This window comes from Coregonus clupeaformis, chromosome 18, assembly GCF_020615455.1.
Source record: "Coregonus clupeaformis isolate EN_2021a chromosome 18, ASM2061545v1, whole genome shotgun sequence".
NCBI classification, from domain to species: Eukaryota; Metazoa; Chordata; class Actinopteri; order Salmoniformes; family Salmonidae; genus Coregonus; species Coregonus clupeaformis.
This window is the reverse complement of record NC_059209.1, coordinates 16,210,883-16,238,800: the sequence shown is the minus strand read 5'-3', so window position 1 is coordinate 16,238,800 and position 27,918 is coordinate 16,210,883. Positions and strand designations below refer to the sequence as shown.

General features: G+C 39.1%; 1 gene segment (V, D, J or C); it reads right to left on the bottom strand.

Moving 5' to 3' along the window:
• Positions 1–16,262: 16,262 nt before the first annotated feature.
• LOC121550767 lies at positions 16,263–25,937 on the bottom strand. The segment is given in 6 exon segments: positions 16,263–16,960; positions 20,336–20,395; positions 21,169–21,231; positions 21,551–21,856; positions 22,415–22,509; positions 25,930–25,937. Coding segments are annotated over 6 exon segments (684 nt in total).
• Positions 25,938–27,918: the final 1,981 nt, after the last annotated feature.

The following is a 27,918-nucleotide window of genomic DNA, read 5'->3' as shown; positions in this document are numbered from 1 at the left end:
GACCCGAAACACACAGCCAGGGCAGCTAAGGAGTGGCTCCTTTAGAAGCATCTCAAGGTCCTGGAGTGGCCTAGCCAGTCTCCAGACCTGAACCCAATAGAAAATCTTTGGAGGGAGCTGAAAGTCCGTATTGCCCAGCGACAGCCCCGAAACCTGAAGGATCTGGAGAAGGTCTGTATGGAGGAGTGGGTCAAAATCCCTGCTGCAGTGTGTGCAAACCTGGTCAAGACCTACAGGACACGTATGATCTCTGTAATAGCAAACAAAGTTTTCTGTACCAAATATTAAGTTCTGCTTTTCTGATATATCAAATTCTTATGTCATGCAATAAAATGCAAATTAATTACTTAAAAATCATACAATGTGATTTTCTTGATTTTTGTTTTAGATTCCGTCTCTCACTGTTGAAGTGTACCTATGATAAAAATTACATACCTCTACATGCTTTGTAAGTAGGAAAACCTGCAAAATCGGCAGTGTATCAAATACTTGTTCTCCCCATTGTATGTACATGCATACTCTCCCTCACTTGGGGTTATATTCAATCACATCCACTTTAGCCGACATCTGCATAGGGGTTGTTTTGGCGATGTCAGAGGTGGAACTGAGTTCAAAAATCCATCAGTTTCAGTTCATGAAATCCACAAGCGGCTCCTGGAATTATATCTAAATCGGACATTGCCTTTGGCTGCACAGAGTTACATTAACAGAAATCTCATGCAGCCCTGTTTACAAGTTTGAACACTGGACTTTGAGATGTAATCTACACCACAATTAGGCTGATAGAAATCCTCATTTCGTTTAATGATTTTGAATTTGAGCGTCATAATTTCTATATATCGTACACTTTCTCGAACTTGTAACACAAGTAGGACAGGTGTAGTTTCGTGACAATGATCAAGAGCAGCTGGTTACCGATTTGACAGATCCAACGCAGTTTCACCTCAGACACCGCCAAAACATCAGCTATGCGGGTGTCGGCTATCGCCGGTTAACGCTTGAACTTATTGAATCTAGGTCTTACGCTTATTCAGTCTGTTTAGTTGTATGATTATTGTCAGTTAAGAAAATTGTGTCTCTCTCTTTTAGATCTGCCACCACTACACTGGCCGTTAAGGGAGAAACGTTTGAGGATTCCCAGATGGATACAGGTAATTCAGAATTATATTACATGTTGTAGAACTGTAAACTTACTGTCACTTTGTGCATCTCTCTTTCAGGTCTGCCATGCACTCCACCACTGCCCGACAGACTCACAGCCTCACCCAGAAGTGCATACACCGGGCCTATCAAGACTGACAAGCAGAGATGGGTGGCTGACAAGGAAAAATAAAATACAACATGCACACACATACTCTCTCTCCCTCTCTCTCGCTCTCCCACACGCACACAATAGTCTGTGTGCTTTTGACTGAGTTACAAAACAAGACTCTCTCACACACCCACATTAGACCCATTGTAAATAAATTGTAATAACTTGTTTATTTTATGTATGCTGCATTTTATTTGAGGAAAATGTCTGCAATAAAGTACATTCACAGTTAAAGCAATGTCATTAGTTTATTGGATATTTCTCTGAATAAAATGTGTGACCAAAAGGAAGTCGGCAGACCTGCAACCCTCTGGAAGTATATACTGGTTTTGTAATCTGGAGCTGAAACATAGAGGGATGGGGAGGGAGGGGAGGAAGAGTGCAGTTAAAGGTTTATCATTAATAACTGACACAATTCTATAATGAATACATATTAGAATAATACATAATAGAGTGAGCAATAGTTACTGTATTGTGATTGTTTTGTGTTTTAATTACTCAACAAGTAGTGCCCCAAGGTGGGATCGAACCGTGTCTCAAAAGCAGCAGAAAAGGTCAAATAAGGTCACCAAAATTTCCGTTATGGCTATACACGCCTGGCTCTGCGGTATCAGAGGCAGATGGTTACGCAAATCCACCATCCCCATCCACAACCCCACAGCAAAGCTGAAACCTACTTGAAGGTAACAGCGCTCACTGTTGCCCCTAGTGGCCAGGTTCCACGTAATTTCCCGACGTCCTCACACATGGATGGACGTCGAATACTGACTTGTATCACGGGTGACCTGCCTGGCATCTGCACAGGTCAAGTGACGGAACGGGATATTTTATAGTAAATACGTTAATGTGAAAGCCTCACATCTTGCGGCTTTGATAATAAAATTCATTATAATGTCTATCAGTGTGTGAAAACAAACAAACGTGGAATGATGCTTCCTGTTTTCCTTCACCACTTTCAGCAAAACATGGCTGCATCTGTACATATACTGTACAGTACATACAATTGTTACTATGTTATTACAGACATGCTTTTATGTCACACAAAGCAATTTGAACACAGTAAAAGTTGCCAACCTGGATTGCATGCAATGTGATAGCATGCAATTTGACTGCTACAATATGCAATTTGAATACAATTTGTTTGCAATTAAAATTGTACAAGCAATATCCAATGAAAATTAAGTGTAGGATATCACATGAATTATGACATACTGTATGAAATGTTCCATGACAGTTATATCTGTTAAAATCAGTTACAATAAGCAATCAGGCAGGTGCTGTTGGTTGAGATTAACAATGTTGAGTGTGCAGAAGAAGTGTGCATTAAAGGGACATTTCCCCCTGGTTTTGCCACGGAATATAGCCATTACTATATTAACAACATTACGTTTTTGTCATAAACATCAAAATGATCCAAATCACAAGCTAGAATGAGCGCATTTTCATTTCACTGGTAGAATCGGGAAGTTTGACTTCCTGTGTATTCTGCTGCTCATAGTGAACCGCAAAGTCCGGCATTCATAGCAAATGCAGATACTGCCCGCTAGGTAGATGGGGCATGCCCACAAAATTGGATGATGGCAATGTTTACTCTCAATTACCAACACACAGTAATCTCAGAACTTCTCTAGGCAAATTTGTTTTGAAAACATACAGTTGAAGTCAAAAGTTTACATACACCTTAGCCAAATATATTTAAACTCAGTTTTTCACAATTCCTGACATTTAATCATAGTAAAAATTAACTGTCTTACGTCAGCTAGGAACACCACTTTATTTTAAGAATGTGAAGTATCAGAATAATAGTAGAGAATTATTTATTTCTGCTTTTATTTCTTTCATCACATTACCAGTGGGTCAGAAGTTTACATACACTCAATTAGTATTTGGTAGCATTGCCTTTAAATTGTTTAACTTGGGTCAAACGTTTTGGTTAGCCTTCCACAAGCTTCCCACAATAAGTTGGGTGAATTTTGGCCCATTCCTCCTGACAGAGCACTTTCTCTATAGGATTGAGGTCAGGGCTTTGTGATGGCCACTCCAATACCTTGACTTTGTTTTCCTTAAGCCATTTTTCCACAACTTTGGAAATATGCTTGGGGTCATTGTCCATTTGGAAGACCCATTAGCGACCAAGCTTTAACTTCCTGACTGATGTCTTGAGATGTTGCTTCAATATATCCACATAATTTTCCTTCCTCATGATGCCATCTATTTTTTGAAGTGCACCAGTCCCTCCTGCAGCAAAGCACCCCGACAGCATGATGCTGCAACCCCCGTGCTTCACGGTTGGGATGGTGTTCTTCGGCTTGCAAGGACCCCCTTTTTCCTCTAAACATAACGATGGTCATTATGGCCAAACAGTTATATTTTTGTTTCATCAGACCAGAGGACATTTCTCCAAAAAGTACGATATTTGTCCCCATGTGCAGTTGCAAACCGTAGTCTGGCTTTTTTATGGTGGTTTTGGAGCAGTGGCTTCTTCCTTGCTGAGCGGCCTTTCAGGTTATGTTGATATAGGACTTGTTTAACTGTGGATATAGATACTTTTGTACCTGTTTACTCCAGCATCTTCACAAGGTCCTTTGCTGTTGTTCTGGGATTGATTTGCACTTTTCGCACCAAAGTACATTCATCTCTAGGAGACAGAATGCGTCTCCTTCCTGAGCGGTATGACGGCTGCGTGGTCCCATGGTGTTTATACTTGCGTACTATTGTTTGTACAGATGATCGTGGTACCTTCAGGCGTTTGGAAATTGCTGCCAAGGATGAACCAGACTTGTGGAGGTCTACCATTTTTTTTCTGAGGTCTTGGCTGATTTCTTTAGATTTTCCCATGATGTCAAGGAAAGAGGCACTGAGTTTGAAGGTAGGCTTTGAAATACATCCACAGGTACACCTCCAATTGGCTCAAATGAGGTCAATTAGCCTATCAGAAACTTCTAAATCCATGACATCATTTTCTGGAATTTTCCAAGCTGTTTAAAGGCACAGTCAACTTAGTGTATGTAAACTTCTGACCCACTGGAATTGTGATACAGTGAATTATAAGTGAAATAATCTGTCTGTAAACAATTGTAACAAATTACTAGATAGATGTCCTAACCGACTTGGCAAAACTATAGTTTGTTAACAAGAAATTTGTGGAGTGGTTGAAAAACGAGTTTTAATGACTCCAAACTAAGTGTATGTAATCTTCCGACCTCAACTGTATGTTTTCCACTAACGTTTGTCATCATGCCCGTGTGGTGTTCTGTGTCTGGCTGTGCTAATTACAAACAAGCGCGAAAATGGAGGTATTGAATAGAGTTGAAGGATGGGACTAATAACAAATAACAACAAATAATAACAAAGATAGCTAATAATGTAAAGCATACTGTGTCCATAATAAGTATATAGGCTGTATGTTGGGAGCTTTTGGGAAAGAGCACAGTTAGAAAGATATGGCATATAGAAGCAAACCGGATAGACATCATGAAAACGATCGGAGAGGTTGAGAGTAGAAGTAGTTCAGGAGCAAAAAATAAATAAATAATAATAATAATAATAATAATGATATGTATGTATGTATGTATGTATGTATGTATATGTATATATATATGTATATATATAATAGAATTATTGTAAAATTAACTGTGTCCATAAGGTGTAGATAGTAAGTATAGACCGGAAGTAGAGGCCTGGGAATTGTTGTTCACTAATTTACTCCAAGTAGGGAAAGGATGGTGGGGTTGAAAAGTAATAAAGGGGAGTATATATATAAAAATATATATATATATAAAAAAAAAAAAAAAAAAAACATGGGGGATTGGAAGTGATGCAGACAATTACATTGATAGAAGATACAATCTATCTGCAATATTAAGCTGATCCATTCCCCCCAAAAAAAAGAAAAAAAAAAAAAAAAAAAAAACAAGCGCGAAAATGAGTTATCTTTCATGGTTCTACCTACTAGTGATGTATCCCGATGCTGCCAGTGGCTTGCGGCTTTCAAGAATGATGCTTACGGTGACCAAAGATTATCAGAGGGATTTTCAGCCTGAACTGATGGGGAATCGTTTTGGACGACAGCTGAGAAGTGATGCGATACCATTGTTATTTTTTTCCCTACACAACAAAACGGAAGATTCTCAATTAGAGGTAACATAATGTTAGCCAGCATGCTAGCCTAGCTGGACTAGATAAATTAGCTATCTAACGTAACAGTCCTGTTTTGAACTCTGAAAGCCATCAGCTAAATCATATAGCTATATATAGGTAGCTACCTTCAGCAGAGTAAACATGTTTGTTTGTTCGTTCTATCTTAATAATAGTAGCTCAATCTGGTAGCCATCTATTCCACCCTTGTTGAGAAAACACTATGTTATTAAAAATAGAATTGTCGATATAGCTAACTCACTCTCTGTTTGTGTGTTTGTAGCAAATTATGAATGTGTATAAATCGTCTATGATTGTTTAGTTGGTTCTCAGCTGGCTAGAAATCTTGTTGCCAATTTAGTGACGCTAGCTAACAGCAAGCTGACAATATTGAAATGAACATGTTAGGTGTGCTAAGCTAGCCAGTCTAATACAGTGGCTTGCGAAAGTATTCACTCCCTTGGCATTTTGTTGTCTTACATCCTGGAATTTAAATGGATTTTTGGGAGGTTTGTATTATTTGATTTACTCAACATTCCTACCACTTTGAGATGCAAAATATTTTTTACTGTGAAACAAACAAGAAATAAAACAAAAAAACTGAAAAGTTGAGCGTGCATAACTATTCACCCCGCCAAAGTCAATACTCTATAGAGCAACCTTTTGTAGCAATTACAGCTGCAAGTCTCTTGGGGTATGTCTCTATAAGCTTGGCACATCTAGCCACTGGGATTTTTGCCCATTCTTCAAGGCAAAACTGCTCCAGCTCCTTCAAGTTGGATGGGTTCCACTGGTGTACAGCAATCTTTAAGTCATACCACAGATTCTCAATTGGATTGAGGTCTGGGCTTTGACTAGGCCATTCCAAGATGTTTAAATGTTTCCCCTTAAACCACTCGAGTGTTGCTTTAGCAGTATGCTTAGGGTCATTGTCCTGCTGGAAGGTGAACCTCCGTCCCAGTCTCAAATCTGTCGAAGACTGAAACAGGTTTCCCTCAAGAATTTCCCTGTATTTAGCGCCATCCATCATTCCTTCAATTCTGACCAGTTTTCCAGTCCCTGTCGATGAAAAACATCCCCACAGCATGATGCTGCCACCAGCATGCTTCACTGTGGGGATGGTTGTTTTCAGGGTGATGAAAGGTGTTGGGTTTGCGCCAGACATAGCTTTTTGGCCATCAAGGAAAACGCTAACATTTTTGTCTCATCTGACCAGAGTACCTTCTTCCATATGTTTGGGGAGTCTCCCACATGGCTTTTGGCAAACGTGTTTGCTTCTTTTTTTCTTTAAGCACTGTCTTTTTTCTGGCCACTCTTCCGTATAGCCCAGCTCTGTGGAGTGTACGGCTTAAAGTGGTCCTATGGACAGATACTCCAATCTCCGCTGTGGAGCTTTGCAGCGTTTTGGTGGGCGGCCCTCTCTTCAAAGTTTTGTTGTAGTGCCATATTCTTTCCATTTTTCAATAAAGGATTTAATGATGCTCCATGGGATGTTCAAATTTTCTGATATTTTTTATAACCCAACCCTGATCTGTACTTCTCCACAAATTTGTCCCTGACCTGTTTGGAGAGCTCCTTGGTCTTCATGGTGCCGCTTGTTTGGTGGTGCCATTTGCTTAGTGGTGTTGCAGACTCTGGGGCCTTTCAGAACAGGTGTATATATACTGAGATCATATGACATATCATGTGACACTTAGATTGCACACAGGTGGACTTTATTTAACTAATTATGTGACTTCTAAAGGTAATTGGTTGCACCAGATCTTATTTAGGGGCTTCATATCAAAGGAGGTGAATAGATATGCACGCACCACTTTTCCGTTATTTCTTTTTGAGATTTTTTTTTAACTAGTTCTTTTTTTAATTTCACTTCACCAATTTCGACTAAATTACATGAAATCCAAATAAAAATCCATTTAAATTAGAGGTTGTAATGCAACAAAATAGGAAAAACGCCAAGGGGGATGAATACTTTTGCAAGGCACTGTATTGGTCAACAGCATGATAGCGGTGATTAGATAGATTCAGAGAGCCTCAGCCAGGCGCGTAACGTCAAAAAACACTAGTTATCGTTGCTAACAAACCCTCATTGAGCACGGGAGGGCACAGAGCGCGCGAGTGAGCGGAGCATCTTCCAAGCACGAGTCCTCTCACCTCATCTGAGAAGAATGAATGCCAATAGCGCTACAGCTAGGTAAGATACCAGTCATTCACGTGTACAATTGCCTAAATATTAGTTTTTATTTGTGGAAAATGTTGTATTTTGACTAATGATTGTTATTTTCATTCATCATTTTCATCTTGCTGCTCTCAGAGTTTCAAGTCCCATTGAATTTGTGCCAATGTGAGAGAAAACACTGATGAGTATCCACAATTGAAGTTTAGCTGTAGTTAAGACAAAGATTGTTATTGATCATTTTAATGAATGTAATGAATTAACCATAAAACCCAAGTTGTTAGCTGGTATGCTCATAATTTGTTATGTGACCTACAATATCACTTTTTTGCTAGATTTCTTTTTCGATTCATAGAGTTGGTTACCTCCTGGGTCCAAGTACCATGTCTGTTCCTACGAGGAGATGTTCACACAAATGGACCGCTGTGCTTTTGAGGCATCCTTTCGAATGGCCATCGAAGAAGTAAGTCAATTTAAAGACTGGCTACAGAAGACACAGGAGTCAGGAGTCACTTGGAAGGTCGCTGTCAAAAAACCAAGTAACGGACATTGTGTGCTTTTTAAAGTAAGGCCAAATCAGCAAAACCGTCATGTCACACACGATCGCTCGCTCGCTTGCACGCGCACACACATTTATTGTTTGTTTAGTCTCTTGGTATTTATGATCTCCTACCCTATCCCAGTAAAGAGTTTAGCTGTTTTGTAGAAATGAGAAGAATAAACTCCATATATTTTGTTCAGGCTCATTATAGGTGTCAAGACAATGTGGCATTCAGATTCAAAACAACCAATGAAAGAAGACTGTCCAAGAACACCTGCTGCGAGGCAAAGATGACCTGTACCCTCAATCCAGTTATCCCCTCTTTTTTCTCTGACTCAATTTGACAACATTTTGTGAGTGGTTGGTTCCAAGAGCAAAGACACAAATATTTGGCCGTTTTGTGCGTGTACAATGTACACAACCACAACATGTTTGTGGCAGACGCCCTCAGGCACAGGCATGTGGGGACAAAGCCATAGAGACACTGACCCAGCTCTTTGAAATCGGGCACTCCCCCTCATCTGCCCTGACGGTCCTGAAGAATGACATGTAGACTGAATACGGAGAGGACTACATCTTCACCTCAGCAAACAGATCCCTCTGTCCAGACCTCCAGTTATGTTACCGGTAAGTTAATATTGTTTAAGGAAGGTGCCTAAGAAACAGGTTGATATTTTTTGAATTCAGGACAGTCTTGTGTAATGAGGATTAGGATAATTTCATGATATTTTTATTTTTTTACTCATTTAGCAGACGCTCTTATCCAGAGCGACTTACAGTAGTGAGTGGATACATTTGTACTGGTCCCCCGTGGTATATGTTACAGTATTAGTATTGAACAGGTGTATGAAATTGTGGACACATCGTTGTGCTACTTGTACCTTTTGCACAGATTGTAATACAAAGTGTTTAGGCAGGAGTATGAGGAACAGACTGGGCCTGAGATGCTCTCAGCCCCAGAGAGGCAGGTTGAGGAGTATAATCTTAGGTGCGGCGAGATTTGCGGCAAGATTGAGAAATCTTCTGGAGGAACCCCTCTCGTGGCTATCTGCTCCCCACCGATGAAGCGTGTCCATCAGACCAGACACAGTCAGGAGCTCTGCTTCATTGATTCCTCTGGGAACATGTACAGAGATAACTGCTGAGTTTTTCTTCTCTTTACCGGCAGTCTCCCCCTTGGGGTTATGCTGACTCAGTCTGAGGATGAGGCCACAATCCTTGAGGGCCTTCAACTGTTGAGGTCAGGCTGGCCCTCACCTCATCATTACAGATGACTGCAAGGCAGAGAGGGGAGGATTAGGGAGGGCATTTCCAATGGGCAAACTGCTCCTCTGCACCTTCCACCTACTCCAGGCAGTGGGGGGTGTCTGTGGAGCAAGGAGAGTGGAGTAGACCTGAGAGACAGGCAGATCCTCTTCGCTGTTATCAAATACATAATGCATGCCAGGGATGAGATGGTTGAGCCCCTCTATCAGCAGGCAAAACAAAACCCAGTTGTAGCCAGGTTAGTGTAGTATACCAGTATAATGAGGTGCAATCTATTAACTTTATTCTCAGTAACCTTTTAATGATAAAACCAGGACTTGCTGATCAGTTTTAGTATTTTCTCATTGAAATCTGTCCAGTCCTTGTTTGTGATATGTTATTATTTGTGATACATTTTCCCTTATATTTTGTCACCAATATGTGATAGTACAAGACATTGTTCAATTACATATTTTACACTAATTCACAGCCTTTACTAAGAAATTCACAGCCTACTTCGATCGACTGTTCAGTCGTCGAGAGTGTTGGGTACTCAGCTATCGGGAGGAGTTGCCAAACCGAGGGAACAACACAAATAACTTTGTGGATGCAGCAATGCGGGTCCTTAAGGATAAAATCCTCCAGAGGACGAAAGTGTTCAATCTCCTTGCCTTATTTGACCTGCTGACATCGCGCCTGGAGGCCTACTATGAGGCACGGGTGACTGACGTTGCCCTTGGCCGCTGGGAAACGTTCCAGCACTCACGTCTTCTGGCCCAGGAAAGTAATGTCAACCCATCTGACATCGAACAGGTAAAATAGTGAGGAATGCAGGTTTGTAATAGTACAAAAACCATTATGTGGTCTTTTAATATTTGTTGTACATTATAGCTTGCATTATAAGTTGTCTGTCAGGTGGGGGAGAAGCAGTACAGGGTGAAGGGCACCACGCCAGACCTGCACTGTGGACGTTGAGATAGACCTCTGCACTTGTCCAGTCGGGCACACAGGAGCTCCATGCAAGCACCCGGCTGCTGTGGTCCAGATATGCAAATGCCTGTCCAGCAACTTCCTCCCGACAATCAATCAATCAATCAATCAATTTTATTTTATATAGCCCTTCTTACATCAGCTAATATCTCGAAGTGCTGTACAGAAACCCAGCCTAAAACCCCAAACAGCTAGTAATGCAGGTGTAGAAGCACGGTGGCTAGGAAAAACTCCCTAGAAAGGCAAAACCTAGGAAGAAACCTAGAGAGGAACCAGGCTATGAGGGGTGGCCAGTCCGGAGATGAGGGCTGAGTTGCTGAAGATAGCAGGAGGTAAAACAGTGGCTATTTTATTATTGTTTATGGTTAGACAATCATTTTAATGTGAATATTTGATGTACCAATGCAGAGTGCTAAAGTTGATTAAATATATTTTACAGCAACAACACCTCTGGATTTTCTGCAGCCACTGAGACAGCCATGTCAGTCAGTAGATGAACAAAACTGACAAATGATGACTATGAGGCAACAATACATATTTTATGTTAGTGTATTTTTATAGATATCTATTTTAGCACTTCACAATGAAAACACATGCAACTGGTTTTGTGGAGTTTAAAATCTCCATTTGAATAATTCATAAGCGTCTGGACAAATTGGTGAAGTCACACCCCAGCACGTGACTGAAGGAGTAACAAGTTTGATGCAGTACTTTTTGACTTTAGAATTACCACAGCTATGTTACTTATTTGCTTTATGAAACAGTAATATATAGTTTAATATGCGTTTAATAAGTGTACTAAACATTAGGAACACCTTCCTAATATTGACTTGTCCCCCTTTTTGCCCTCAGAAAAGCCTCAATTTGTTGGGGCATGGACTCTACATGGTGTCGAAAGCGTTCCACAGGGATGCTGGCCACAGTTGTGTCAAGTTGGCTGGATGTCATTTGGATGGTGGACCATTCTTGATACACACGGGAAACTGTTGAGCGTGAAAACCCCAGCAGCTTTGTAGTTCTTGACACACTTAAACTGGTGCGCCTGGCACCTACTACCATACCCCATTCAAAGGCACTTAAATCATTTGTCTTGCCCATTCTCCCTCTGAATGGCACACATACACAATCCATGTCTCAATTTTCTCAAGGCTTAAAAATCCTTCTTTAACCTGTCTCCTCTCCTTCATCTAAACAGATTGAAGCTAATTTAACAAGTGACATCAATAAGGGATATTTTTCACCTGGATTCACCAGGTCAGTCTATGTCATGGAAAGAGCAGTTGTTCCTAATGTTTTGTACACTCACTGTATACAGTATATATCATGTCTTTAACAGATACAGTTCAGACGTTGCAACGACTTCAACAAGAGGACCTTGCACATTTCTGGTTATCTTAAGAGTCTATTGCGTAAATCTAATGAACATAATATAAAAAATCCCTTAAAAATCTGTCAGTTTAAGCTAGATCTGTTTTTTTGCATTGGCTACATCTCAATCCACCACATCGACTATGTCACACTTCCGCATCTGCGGTGTTAAAAGTGGCAGAGTTACAGCGCTGTTTGTCAGACCGGGAGACATCCCGAAAATTGGTCTTCTGATGAAAACATCTGTAAAGTTGGCCTACTAACTAATATGGAAAGATGAAACTCTCACGAACACGATGGTGTTCTCGATTGTGCTCTACAACCCCCACAAGTGTCACGGGACTCATCTAAAGGTAACCCATACAAACGGGATAAAATGTCCAAAATATATACTGTATATATATTTCCTGAGCTTTCTTATGTCTCCTACATATATGTCATGCACTTCAAAACCTTATTCCTTATGATTATTTTTTTTACTGTCTTTTTTGCCATTTATAAATGTGTTGTTTAATGCGTTTCTATGTGCTATAGTATTAAAGGCCAAATTTAATATTTTATCAAATCATTTTTTTATATTTATGTTGATACCTAAAGGGGTCCTAAAATTCTAAATCAAATAAGTCAATGATCCATGGTATGACCATCTTAAAACAATTCCATATGTTAGCTCAGTAGGTATACGAATATCTTGCACGCCTCTCCAATGATATGGCCTAAGACTGAATTTGACTGTTAAAATAACTGTACTTACTGTTATTAACTGTATACATGATGGCAAGCTGTGTAGCACTAGCAGTAACCCGTACAATAGGCCTAGTTATAACACATTCTATACTAACAATCTTCCAGTTCAGCTAGAGCCCAATGTACAGTATGTTTAATAATAATAATTTGAATGTTAAATTATTTACATATTTATTTATTAGTACATTTAATAAATTATTACATTGCTTTATTGCGTATATTCAATTTTTTCACATGGTGATTTGCAACTAGTGTTTTGTGACAGATCTCTCATTACAAAGGGAGTGCAACTAGAATAGTGGGCTCAGAGGACCAGGATCAACAGCACAACCAGGTGGGCTCAGCCCTGGCAAGCCCAGGAGTCATCGACCAGAGTGTCCTCAGCTGTGATCCTAGGGCCCTCCGGCAGGGGAGACACAGAGATAGGGTAAAAAAGGGTAATTAGAGGGACCAGGGTTTCCCAAACTCTAAAATTCCCTATGGGAATAATGTATGATAGAAAAACAATTGGAACCATTTCCCTGTTTGACCACTAGGTTTTATGGGTATTATGACACCTCCACTCTGGGGCTCTATGTCATTCACCTATTAACTTCAGCCAATGATCATGTCACACTACCATGCTTGCTGATTAACCTATGGGCTCACTTGTGCGATAATCACTGCTTTTCTGTCAACCAATGGGCATAAATCTAGGGGAGTATTTATATGTCAACTCGCCCCTTGTCTCTCACTTGACGTTTTGCATCAACAGTCTTCCAACGACCTTCCACCACCAGAAGCATATAACCTAAATGTCAGTCATCGGATCCTTGTTCTCCCAGCTGGTGGGGTTTCGTTGGCAGCTGTCCAGCATAGGGCAACCTGTCAACAGCATCTGGCTCTGAGGAGCATTCCTCTGCGACACGGCCTACCCCAAACTATTCAATAAAATTCCATATGGTATTCTGCTTCTGTTGTCATTCAGTTAAGCCTGTACTAGATTGAATTATCAATACTACTCAGCAAAGTGATAAAATCTAGGTGTATCCTTATTTGAGGTCCTCCTAACTAAATTTGAGACTTTTGATGTAGACCTCTATATACCAATTCCAGGTTACTCCTTTGATACTGACATTGCTCCCCTGCGTCTTTCTCCACAAGATGGTGCTAAAACATAAGCCTATAAATCATATTTGAGAAATCAAGTTGAATAGAGAAATGGTTCACATTTTATCTGTTCAATCTTATGAATGGGACTGTTGATTTTGTCTAGATCTGCTATCACTGATGTTCTGTTATTATTAATTTACAGCATTTTCATATACCATTTAAGATGTATAGTTCACCAAAGTTCTAAGTAATGATGTGGTGATGTGAGCAAAGAACAACAAACCTATGACCATGCCAAATATCCATCTTTGTCCTAAACAAGACAAATATAGTAACACACTACTATGCTTTATGAACTAGCATCAGAGGTTGAATTGGAGATTGTCAGAGCATGTTTACACCACAATCAATAATTCAAAGATGTACAGTATGACAAATATACCAAGACACTCATGTTGGAGATGATTAGGTCGCCTACTTTACTGGAAACTTGTATATGTCACTGATCAAACAACATAAATGCCACAACCATCGTCACCATTAGCAAGTGTTGATGTGTGACAAAAACATCCTGCTGCACGTAGCTAACAAACTGTCAAAACTGTAGACGACAAAGCGCAACCAGATTGAATCCTGGCCTCATCGTTTTAATATAGAATACCCACTAAAGAGAGTATTCTTTTATCTTTATTCAATACAGTAAATTAATAATGTCCACCGTTCAAGGCACCAAGTACATGTTTTACAGTGGCAAGAATGTGTGAATTTAAGAAGTTACAGTTATTTACCACATTTGATCAAGAATTACATTGCTTTTTAATTCATTGAAGCAATACTGTGTATCTAGCTTTTTATGAGTTTGATATTGGTTGTACTCATCTTAGTATTTAGATTTTTGGATGAAAGTGAAAATGGTATGATTCATTACCGTTAATTATAGTATTATATAAGTAATTTGTTGTATTTCACTAGATTTAAATATAAATGTACATTTGCACATATTGTTAAAGGGCCTTCTTTGGGAAGTGTAGACAAAAAAAATGCAATTAATAAGACATTTCGGTTGCACTTTACAGTACAGCACAGAATAAATGGGTAATAACGTGGAAACGTACGTTACCTCTACTGTATTTACTACTTTTCTTGATAACCATATTCATTTCCTGGTAAACGATATGTTACCAATACATTAAACACTCCAACCCTGATTTCATTTAATTTCTGTGTAATTTGATTGTCTCAAGTAAGTAAGTTCCGATAAACAGAAGTATGAAGAGATTGTTTTGCCATAGGCCTACTATTCTACAAATGCAAGAACATTAAGCTACCATTATGTAATCATCTTGTCTGCCCATCACTTTCATATTCTCGAATTTGAGAATATTTTGAATAATGATAGATATTTAGAACTCATATTTAATAACAAATATTTAGGTAGATATAATAATTAGGTGAATATTGTTGTATAAATCAAATACAGATTTTGTTAAAATAATTTACCACTAGGATAGATATTGCAGGGCAATGTTCATAAAACAGTCTACATTTGAATCATAAGGATCTACCTTCAAGATGTGCTCTCCTTATTTTAAAGAAAAGCTCCCACAATCATCAAAAGTAAAATGGACCCGCGGGGCGGCAGAAAGCCTACATTGGTTAAGAGTGTTGCGCCATTAACTGAAAGGTCGCTGGTTCGAATACCCAAGCCGATTAGTTGACAAATCTGTTGATGTGCCCTTGAGCAAAGCACTTAACTCTAATTGCTCCTGTAAGTCACTCTGGATAAGAGCCTCTGCTAAATGACTTAAGAAGTTGCTAAATGACTTAAATGTAAAAATGAAACATCAAGCAACTTTGAATAACTCATTACACAATCGAGCTGTGGTTATGCAGCTATATATTGTTTCCATTAACTACCGTTTCACCTTTCATTAGAAAACCAAAGAAACATATTAACCACATTTTCCCACCACTACTGAGGCTCAACACCTGTGTCGGGACATGCAGATTCAAGCAAACAGGTTGAAAACAGAGAATAAGGGATCTTATGATCTTATTGTTCCGTTTCTAAAATGATTCAATTAAATAACATTTTCACAAATAAGAATAGATGATCTTATAATAAAGAAATACAATGTTTTGGGGGTTTTAAGTAACCTTTATTTTCTATTATGGTGACATTTTCCTCATAAAAAACAGCACAGTTGAACAATGTTTGTTTTAACTTTTCTTTCACGAAGGCAGCGATTTTTAAACCCATCCCCATCTGAAAGATATGGTTATTTTGAGAAACGCTGGTCACTAGATAGGCTGTCTTACATAAGGAAAATATCACTCATTATACAAGCCTTATTAATGTAAAAAGACAACAACAACAACATTGTATCAATGTAAAAAAGCACAAATTATTGATTTCACTCATAGACCAATTTGTCTGCTCAATAAGCAGTCAGCATTTAGTTCTTTAAATCAAAAATAAAAGCTGGATTTTATATTATTCATGGTAAGTTAATTAAATAATTGAATTAAGACATGAAATACTATGTTAATTTCTTTAAAACATATATATTACACTTCATTACACACATGACAAGTTACTAAATATTATTTTGGATAATTATACATATTTAGAACTCATGGGCATACATATTTAATAATAAAATATTTAGATAGATATAATATTTAGGTAAATATTTGTGTATAATTCAAATACAGATGTGAAAATAATTTACCACTATGGCAGATATTGCAGGCCAACTTTCATAAAACAATCTACATTTTAACCATGAGGATCTACCTTAAAGATGTCCTATCCTTAATTTTCTGAAAACCTTAATTGAACCTTTATTCTAGTGACTGCAGTAGGTAGCTCCCACAATCATCAAAAATAAAATGTGATATTAATTTAAATGTTAAGGAGGGAAACACAATATACACAATTAAAGGTTCTGCAATTAATGTCGTAATTGCCAGTTGAAGTTATAGGAAATACAAATTCAACATTTTGCAATTAATGTCATAATTGGCTGTTGAAGTTATTGGAAGACGTGTAAATCTATGGCTCACAATAGTTTTGCATCAAAAAAATCAAGCAGGAAAAAAATCAAAGCAATACAAATGAAACGTGAGACCACAATGGGATGTACAATCCTTGTTATTCCCAGCCCTCTACAACTCTATCCATACTGGGGCGTATCCTTTCAATGGATGGGTCTACCGGTGCTGGGTCTACTTCCCAGGCTCCTGTGGTGCAGCAGGAGAGAGAGCCCACAGCAGTACACCATGCTCTTCACTATCATCACTGTATAAACCAGAGAGGCCAGGTTCAGACTGCACGTTGACTGGAAGGAATCTGGGGAAAATAAAAGAGTATAGGCCGGGATTTTAGCTAATGGTTTTATTTGAAAAGAGTCCCGTTTTATGTTGGTTTTTGTTTGCTGTCATCTTGTTTATTTTCTCTTTTTATTCATGAGTTCATTGGTATTTGCTCGGTCCTCTTACTTTGTGTTTGTTGTATTCTGTTGTTTCTGTATAAAAAATTTAAAATGTCAAACAAATATTGGTCCGATTGAATCGATCCAATTGCACATTGTCGGCTAAGTGCCACTTAGATGTAATTGACAATTAAGCCGACATATGCAGCGTTTACTGTAAATGGGGTCTCCACAAACAATTGGAACTTTGACCGTTTTTAGATTAAGTAGACTTGTTACCAGCGCCGTCTCTCTCCACAGGTCACGAGATTTTCAACTTTTCTCTTTATATTAAATCCTTGCCTTGCCTTTGGATGTGGCTTGGCAAAGCAACATTCTTGCTACACACTTCAAATGTACCATAAATAATGCAACTGTTGAATAATGCAACTTCACCATAACTACAGTGCCTTCAGAAAGTATTCACACCCAATGACTTTTTCCACAATTTGTTGTGTTACAGGGCTGTGATGGTCATGACATTTTCTCAGCCGGTTATTGTCATTCGAATCACTGTAATTTACCGTTAATTAACATAAACACTTTTAGCGTCTCGAGGCCTCCAAGCATACAAACCACATATTTTTTGTCATTTTAGCAGACGCTCTTATCCAGAGCGACTTACAGTTAGTGAGTGCATACATTTTCATACTGGCCCCCCGTGAGAATCGAACCCACAACCCTGACGTTGCAAGCGCCATGCTCTACCAACTGAGCTACACAATCCACTGATGCATGCCTTTGGAACATCTACATTTTAAAAAAGTATAACAATTTCATTTAATATACACCATCACAATAAATCCATTATTTATTTTAGACAGGCCTAAAAAAACATGATATGAAGAAAATGTATTTCAGAAGATCAGAATATGAGTTGGCCTAGGATACTGTATGTTATCTGGCTATGCACCATGACTTAGGCTGTAGGTTATAAGTTCTCTGCCATTATTTGTATTAGGCTACATTATTTTATGGAAAGAAGAATATAATTGAACTTAGTTGATATTTTTCCCATTACGGAGCAAGTGTGCATATGAAGTGGCTCTGTTGAGCGTAAAAGTGATCATTTGAAACAGGTCCTGTTTTAGAATTATTTGGCAACTTTAGTTGTGAATGATACAAATCTTAGAATGTCTTAGAAATCTAAACATATATGGGCTGCATGATGCAACTATAGGCTTTGATGATTTGAGATAGTAGAAAAAAAATGTTGTGCTCTGTTCCTTGCCTCAGGCTGCATATGCTGTTCTCTCATCAAGTAATCACATTTTCACCCATCAGACTATTCTTGTCTTTACTAGTATGTAAAATTAGTTTTGATTTAGAATGGCCTATTATCAAATGGTCAGGAACAGGGTCAGTGGCAAAAATACATCTCATCTGTATCCACTGGTTCGTTTTTCAATCATGCTGGGTTGGATACTCCGGTTTTGCATATATAGGCCTATGCTTATGCATAAGTTGTAATATGCATATGAGTGTTTTGAATTAATCATCACCTTAGAAAGTGCTGTACACTTCATTGTGTTATAGACTTTGAAACAACATCCACAATGACCATGTTTTGCACTCAGTTTCAACCTATTGTTGAACTTCTTTTTTTTTTCAAATTGATCATCACAGTGAGGCGAGTTTTGAAAGCACAATAATGTTTTTATGATAAGTGTTTGATGTGATTTTCGATTGCATTTGCATTGATGTCAGAGTTGTTACAGGGGCAATAGAGCCAGCCATTAGTGACCTGATGGTAGTTAACAAGTTGAGTACTGCCAATGCATGTCTAGAGTGCATAAGAGGAGATTTTGTGACTCAATGGTCACGTGAAACTTTACTGCGGTCATGACTCATGACTGACTCTGTGGCGGTACTACCGTGAATTTAAAATTGATTACATTTAGATTTTTTGTCACTGGCCTACACACAACAGCTCATAATGTCAAAGTGGAATTATGTTTTTCAAAATTAATTAAAAATGAAAAACTGAAATGTCTTGAGTCAATAAGTATTCAACCCCTTTGTTGTGGAAAGCCTAAATAAGTTCAGAAGTAAACATTTGGATCAGTGAAGAATTTCGAACGAAGATTCAACCACAAAGCCCAGGGAGGTTTTCCAATGCCTTGCAAAGAAGGGCACCTATTGGTAAATTGGTAAAATAAAAAAAATAATGGAGTGTCCGATTGAGCATGGTGAAGTTATTAATTACGCTTTGGATGGTGAATAATTACACCCAGTCACTACAAAGATACATATGTCCTTCCTAACTCAGTTGCCAGAGAGGAAGGATTTCACCATGAGGCCAATTGTGACTTTAAAACAGTTACAGAGTTTAATGGCTGTAAGGAGAAAACTGAGGATGGATCAACAACATTGTTGTTATGCCACAATACTAACCTAATTGACAGAGTGAAAAGAAAGAAGCCTGTAAAGAAATACAAATATTCCAAAACATGCATCCTGTTTACAAAGTGTTATGTTTGGGGCAAATCCAATACACAACATTACTGAGTATCACTCTCCATATTTTCAAGCATAGTGGTGGCTGCATCATGTTATGGGAATGCTTGTAATTTCTAAGGACTTCTGAGTTTTTCAGGATAAAAAATAAATGGAATGGAGCTAAGCACAGGCAAAATACTAGAGGAAAACCTGTTTTAGTCTGCTTTCGACCAGACACTCGATGAATTCACCTTTCAGCAGTGACAATAACCTAAAACACAAGGCCAAATCTCCACTGGAGTTGCTTACCAAGAAGACAGTGAATGTTCCTGAGTGGCCGAGTTACAGTGTTTACTTTAATCTGCTTACAAATCTATTGCAATACCTAAAATAATTTTCTAGCAATGATCAACAACCAATTTGACAGAGCTTGAAGCATTTTGAAAAGAATAATGGGCAAATGTTGCACAATCCAGGTGTGCTAAATCACTGCTGAAGGTGATTCTAACATGTATTGACTCAGGGGGTATTGAATACATCTACTCAACATATATTAGTGTTATATTTTTCATAATTTATTTGACCAATGTTGCAATTTTTCTTGCACTTTGACATTACAGAGTATTTTGTGTAGATCCTTGACATAAAAATGACATTTAAATCTATTTTAATCCCACTTTGTAACACAACAAAATGTAGAAAAAATCAGGAAGTGTGAATAATTATCCAGGCACTCATATTTTTCTTTCTTTTCCCTTTTCAATTTTTGTTTTTGAATTTAAACCAACCCTGCTTGAAATCCACATCAATTTTACCGTTTGTAACCTGCGTGGTTGGTGCAGCCTTGGTGGATGGAGGAGCTTCAGTTGGATCTTCTGAGAATGAGATGGAAAAATAATTATCAGAGCATTATCTAGTGTCAGACATAATTAATAACAAAATATCAGACATGACATATCTCTGTTGATGTAGTTATGGCCAGGTATGGCATTTTCGTTGGAGATTACGTTGGGGATAACAGTTACGCAAAAAAAGGTGATTTGTTTAAACTTGCAAAACCAACTACACAATATTCCTATGCAATTAACAAGTAAGGTCACATTTCTATGAACTTTCTTTTTTTTTCTTTGAGAAGGTTATATGCCATTTTTAGATGGTTGAACACATACTATATAAAATATACACTGAGTATACCAAACATTAGGAATACTTTTGTAATATTGAGTTGCACCCCCCACACCTCCGTTTGCCCTCAGAACAGCCTTTCTTGATACACACAGGAAACTGTTGAGCGTGAAAAACCCAGCAGCGTTGTGGTTCTTGACACAAACTGGTGTGCCTGGCACGTACTACCATACTCCGTTCAAAGGCACTTAAATATTTTGTCTTGCCCATTCATCCTCTGAATGGCAAACATACACAATCCATGTCTCAATTGTCTCAATACTTAAAAATCCTTCTATAACCTGTCTCCTCAACTTCATATACACTGATTGAAGTGGATTTAACAAGTGACATCAATAAGGGATCATAGTATTCACCTGGTCAGTTTATGTTGTGGAAAGAGCAGGTGTTCTTAATGTTTTGTATACATGATTTTTGTGTTTGAATTGGCCCCAACCCTGCATGAAATACACATCAATCCTACCATAGGTAACGTGTAGAGTGGTTGGTGCAGCCACGGTGGTTGGAGGAGCTTTAGTTGGTTCCTCTGAGAATGACATGGAAAAATACATCAAATAATATATTTCAGAGCATTATGTAGGCTAATGTCAGGGATAATAGTTATGCAAAAAAGGTGATTTGTTTAAACTTGTGAAACTAACTATACAACATTCCAGTGCAAGTGTTAGTCCAATTTTTATGGACTTAATTTTTTACTTTGAAAAGGTAATATGCATTTTTTACATGGTTGAATACATGATAGCTTACTCATAAATATATTAAATGGATAAATATTACATGAATAATAATGTATGAAAAAAACATAATACATACTCATGTAAAACTATTTCAATGACTGGCTTTACCTTTTGGTATGTCAACATCTTGAGTGCCCCCTTTATGCTCCACAGAACAGATGTATTTGTTCCTGTACGTCTTCTCTTTATCAATGATGATCATACTGGTCGTCTGTCCTTTCTCCCTCTGCTCCAGGACTTCCGTCTCTGCTTTGGGCGCCTCCACTGTTCGGCCGTTTGCATCCTCCATCTTCCATGAGATCTTGACCAAGTCTGGAAACATGTCTCTAGCCAGACATAGCAGGGTGGTCTTCACATTCGAATCAGGGTTGGACGCTGGGTAGACCGTCACTTTGGGTTTTCGTACACGATTGTCTGATTTTCATGAGACACAATAACATTTACAGTCGTCTTGAAACGGACATCACACACACGTTTTCAGACTTCAGATGTAGTCTGTTGTGAAGATGAATCGTGATGTCCCACAACATTTGTTTTATGTCCAGCTTTACTGTCTATTTTCAAGTAAACAATTAATTACATACATAAATAAATATCATTTAAATAATACGATTTTTAGCTAAGTAAACAGTTCAATATTTTACCCTATATCAAATTACTTTACATTTATATCACACATTTATCTGAGGGTGTATATCTCTAAGAGTATGACATGCAATATACTGCAAATTGCGCAGATGGCTTCATTGAAAATCAGAATGATCTAATGTACAGACTAATAGCAAACTTTCAAACTCATAATATTTGTTTTTATTTTTAACATGGATTGATCATGCAGAGTGCATAGTTGCGAAGCGATACTTCAGGATGTTTTCTCAATTATTTTGGAAATTGATTAGACATATTCATTATTCATTATTAATGACTATTGCATTGTTTGTCTGCTGAAAATCAGAGGAATGGATCTCTTACCTGTCACATGAAGACTCGTACCAGAGCCAAATACAAGTACATACACAGTGAAAGTTTCCTTGACAAAAAGTAGGCTGCATTGTGTCTTGGGAGGGCTTGTGTTTACAGTACAATGGTTCACCAGTTAAGATAATTTCATTTTTGTCCCATAATAAGGTATAATTTCCAAGGATATCATCAGAACAATCATCCCTTAAAATGCACTATGCAGAAATAACTCCGCCACATCCTGGCTGCTAAAATTCTAAAAGTTTGCCTAATTTCAGTTTATGTGACAAATCATTGTACCATCTAAACCGCTGTGAAATATATTTTCCATTACCAAAAATATTGTATTTTCAGCTGTTTGAAGCTGGTGTACAAAACCAAAAGTAAAAGAAGCCAAAACTAACCTTAAGCACTGAAAGCATAGAAAAAGCGCACATAGAACAGATCTAGCGCTAATTAGACTTGCTTTCAATCAGAATGACAGATCTATAACTCACATTTCTATGTGAATTTGCTCAGGTTGTCCAAAAAGTTATATATTGCAGCTTTAAGAGAGTAAGCTTTGGGTTCTACTTACATTGTAGAATAACAGTAAAGACATCAAACTATGAAATAACACATATGGAATCATGTAGTAACCAAAAACGTGTAGCCACCCTTTGTCTTGATGACAGCTTTGCACACTCTTGGCATTCTCTCAACCAGCTTCATGAGGTAGTCACCTGGAATTTCAATTAACAGGTGTGCCTTGTTAAAAGTTAATTAGTGGGATTTAATGCATTTGAGCCAATCAGTTGTGTCGTAACAAGGTAGGGGTGGTATACAGAAGGTAGCCATATTTGGTCAAATACCAAGTCCATATTATGGCAAGAACTGGTCAAATAAGCAATGAAGGTCAGTCAATACAGACAATTTCAAGAACTTTGAAAGTTTCTTCAAGTGCAGTCGCAAAAACCATCAAGCACTATGATGAAACTTGCTTTCATGAGGACCGCCACAGGAATGGAAGTCCAAGAGTTACCTCTGCTGCAGAGGATAAGTTCATTAGAGTTACCAGCCTCAGAAATTGCAGCCCAAATTTCTTTGCCCAAAGTAACAAACACATCTCAACATCAACTGTTCAGAGGAGACTGTGTGAATCAGGCCTTCATGGTCAAATTTCTGCAAAGAAACCACTACTAAAGGACACCAATATTAAGAAGAGACTTGCTTGGGCAAAGAAACACGAGCAATGGACATTAGACCGGTGGTCTGATGAGTCCAAATTTGAGATTTTTGGTTCCATCCACCGTGTCTTTGTGAGACGCAGAGTAGGTGAACGGATGATCTCCGCATTTGTGGCTCCCACCGTGAAGCATGGAGGATGAGGTGTGATGGTGTGGGGGTGCTTTGCTGCTGACACTGTCAGTGATTTATTTAGAATTCAAGGCACACTTAACCAGCATTACTACCACATTATTCTGCAGCGATACGCCATCCCATCTGGTTTGCGCTTAGTGGGACTATCATTTATTTTTCAACAGGACAATGACCCTCCAGGCTGTGTAAGGGCTATTTGACCAAGAAGGAGAGTGATGGACTGCTGCATCAGATGACCTGGCATCCACAATCACTCGACCTCAACCCAATTGAGGTGGTTTGGGATGAGTTGGACCGCAGAGTGAAGGAAAAGCAGCCAACAAGTGCTCAGCATATGTGGGAACTCCTTCAAGACTGTTGTAAAAGCATTCCTCATGAAGCCGGTTGAGAGAATGCCAAGAGTGTGCAAAGCTGTCATCAAGGCAAAGGGTGGCTACTTTGAAGAATCTAAAATCTAAAATAATTTTTAAATTTGTTTAACACTTTTTTGGTTGCTACATGACTCTGTATGTGTTATTTCATAGTTTTGATGTCTTCACTATTATTCTACAATGTAGAAAATAGTAAAAATAAAGAAAAACCCTTGAATGAGTAGGTGTGTCCAAACTTTTTGACTGGGACTGTACATGTAAAAAAATTATTTGATGAAACATTTAATTTGGCCTTACTGCTTTTAGCCCATAGAAACACATTTAATAACAGATTCATACATGGAAAAACAGACAGTACAATTATTTTATCAAAATAAAGTTTTTTTTAAAGTGTGTGTACTATATCTGTGAGATTTAAGAAAGATCAGGAAATTATTTGTATATATCTTTCCACCCATATAGAGAACAAGTATTTGATACACTGCAGGTTTTCCTACTTACAAAGCATGTAGAGGTCTGTACTTTTTATCATAGGTACACTTCAACAGTGAGAGACGGAATCTAAAACAAAAATCCAGAAAATCACATTGTATGATTTTTAAGTAATTAATTTGCATTTTATTGCATGACATAAGTATTTGATCACCTACCAACCAGTAAGAATTCCGGCTCTCACAGACCTGTTAGTTTTTCTTTGAGAAGCCCTCCTGTTCTCCACTCATTACCTGTATTAACTGCACCTGTTTGAACTCGTTACCTGTATAAAAGACACCTGTCCACACACTCAATCAAACAGATGCCAACCTCTCCACAATGGCCAAGACCGGAGAGCTGTGTAAGGACATCAGAGATTAAATTTTAGACTTGCACAAGGCTGGGATGGGCTACAGGACAATAGGCAAGCAGCTTGGTGAGAAGGCAACAACTGTTGGCGCAATTATTATTAAATGGAAGAAGTTCAAGATGACGGTCAATCACCCTCGGTCTGGGGCTCCATGCAAGATCTCACCTCGTGGGGCATCAATTATCATGAGGAAGGTGAGGGATCAGCCCAGAACTACACGGCAGGACCTGGTCAATAACCTGAAGAGAGCTGGGACCGCAGTCTCAAAGAAAACCATTAGTAACACACTACGCCGTCATGGATTAAAATCCTGTAGCGCACGCAAGGTCCCCCTGCTCAAGCCAGCGCATGCCCAGGCCCATCTGAAGTTTGCCAATGACCATCTGGATGATCCAGAGGAGGAATGGGAGAAGGTCATGTGGTCTGATGAGACAAAAATAGAGCTTTTTGGTCTAAACTCCACTCGCCGTGTTTGGAGGAAGAAGAAGGATGAGTCAACCCCAAGAACACCATCCCAACTGTGAAGCATGGAGGTGGAAACATCATTCTTTGGGGATGCTTTTCTGCAATGGGGACAGGACGACTGCACCGTATTGAGGGGAGGATGGATGGGGCCATGTTTCGCGAGATCTCAGTAAGAGTATTGAAGATGGGTCGTGGCTGGGTCTTCCAGCATGACAACGACCCGAAACACACAGCCAGGGCAACTAAGGAGTGGCTCCGTAAGAAGCATCTCAAGGTCCTGGAGTGGCCTAGCCGGTCTCCAGACCTGAACCAAATAGAAAATCTTTGAAGGGAGCTGAAAGTCTGTATTGCTTTTCTGATGTATCAAATACTTATGTCATGCAATAAAATGCAAATTAATTACTGAGCTACCTTCGGACAAGTTTTGTGAGGCTTGTGGGTGTCCAAGAGCAAAACAACCGACGTGTACGTGTTCGTGCGGCTCTCACCTTTCCATGTAGCCCAAACTGTACGGATGTTTTCATGAGAAGACCGATTTTGTCTCATGGTCTGACAAACACAGCTGTAGCTTAGCCTCTGTTGGCAGATGCGGTGATTGAGACGTAATTTTGATTGGGATTTTTTTAGATTAGATTTCCTCTAGGGTGTGGACATCGACTCTAGGGGGTTGAATTCCCTCCCTTAGCCTACTTCTGCCAACTTCTGTCTGTAGCGTCCGAACGGTTTGGGCTACACACTAATACACTATATATAAACAAAAGTATGTGGACACCACTTCAAATTAGTAGACTCAGCAATTTTAGTCACATCCGTTGCTGGCAGGTGTATAAAATCGAGCACACAGCCATGCAATCTCCATGGACAAACATTGGCAGTACAATGGCTTTACTGAAGAGCACAGTGACTTTCAACGTGACACCGTCATAGGATGCCACCTTACCAACAAGAAAGTTCGTCAAATTCCTGCCCTGCTAGAGCTGCCCCGATCAACCGTAAGTGCTGTTATTCTGAAGTGGAAACGTCTAGGAGCTCAGCCATGAAGTGGTAGGCCACACAAGCTCACAGCACGTGACTGCCGACTGATGAAACGCGTAGCGCGTAAAAATCATCTGTCCTCGGTTGCAACACCCACTACCGAGTTCCAAATTGCTTCTAGAAGCAACATCAGCACAAGATATGTTAGTCGGAAGCTTCATGAAATGGGTTTCCATGGCCGAGCAGCCGCACACAATCCGAAGATCACCATGCGTAATACCAAGCGTCGGCTGGAGTGGTTTAAAGCTCGCTGCCATTTGACTCTGGAGCAGTGGAAAGGCGTTCTCTGGAGTGATGAATCACGCTTCACCATCTGGCAGTCTGATGGAGGAATATGGGTTTGGTGGATGCCAGGAGAACGCTACCTGCCTGAATGCATAGTGCCAACTGTAAAGTTTGGTGGAGGATAAATAATGGTCTGGAACTGTTTTTCATGTTTCAGGCTAAGCCCCTTAGTTCCAGTGAAGGGAAATCTTAATGCTACAGCATTCAATGACATTGTAGACGATTCTGTGTTTCCAACTTTGTGGCAACAGTTTGGGGAAGGCCCTTTCCTGTTTCAGCATGACAATGCACCCGGGCACAAATCGAGGTCCATACAGAAATGGTTTGTAGAGATCGGTGTGGAAGAACTTGACTGGCCTGCTCAGAGACCTGACCTCAACCCCAATGAACACATTTGGGATGAATTGGAACACAGACTGCAAGCCAGGCCTAATCACCCCCAAAATTAGTGCCCGACCTCACTAATGCTCTTGTGGCTGAATGGAAGCCAGTCCCTGCAGCAATGTTTCAACATCTAGTGAAAAGCCTTCCAAGAAGAGTGGATGCTATTATAGCAGCAAAGGGGGGACCAACTCAATATTAATGCCCATGATTTTGGAATGAGATGTCAGACGAGCAAGTGTCCACATACTTTTGGATGTAGTGTGCAGTTGATGTCGGATGTTTATGTACACCTTAGCCAAATGCATTTAAACTCAGTTTTTCACAATTCCTGACATTTAATCCTGGTATAAATTCCCTGTCTTAGGTCAGTTAGGATCACCACTTTATTTTAAGAGTGTGAAAAGTCAGAATAATGGTAGAGAAATTATTTATTTCAGCTTTTATTTATTTCGTTACATTCCCAGTGGGTCAGAAGTTTACATACACTCAATTAGTATTTGGTAGCATTGCCTTTAAATTGTTTAACTTGGGTCAAATTTTTCGGGTAGCCTTCCACAAGCTCCCAAAATACGTTGGGTGAATGTTGGCCCATTCCTCCTGACAGAGCTGGTGTAACTGAGCCATTTTTGTAGGCCTCCTTGCTCGCACATGCTTTTTCAGTTCTGCCCACAAATATTCTATAGGATTGAGGTCCAAGCTTTGTGATGGCCACTTCAATACCTTGACTTTGTTGTCCTTAAGCCATTTTGCCACAACTTTGGAAGTATGCTTAG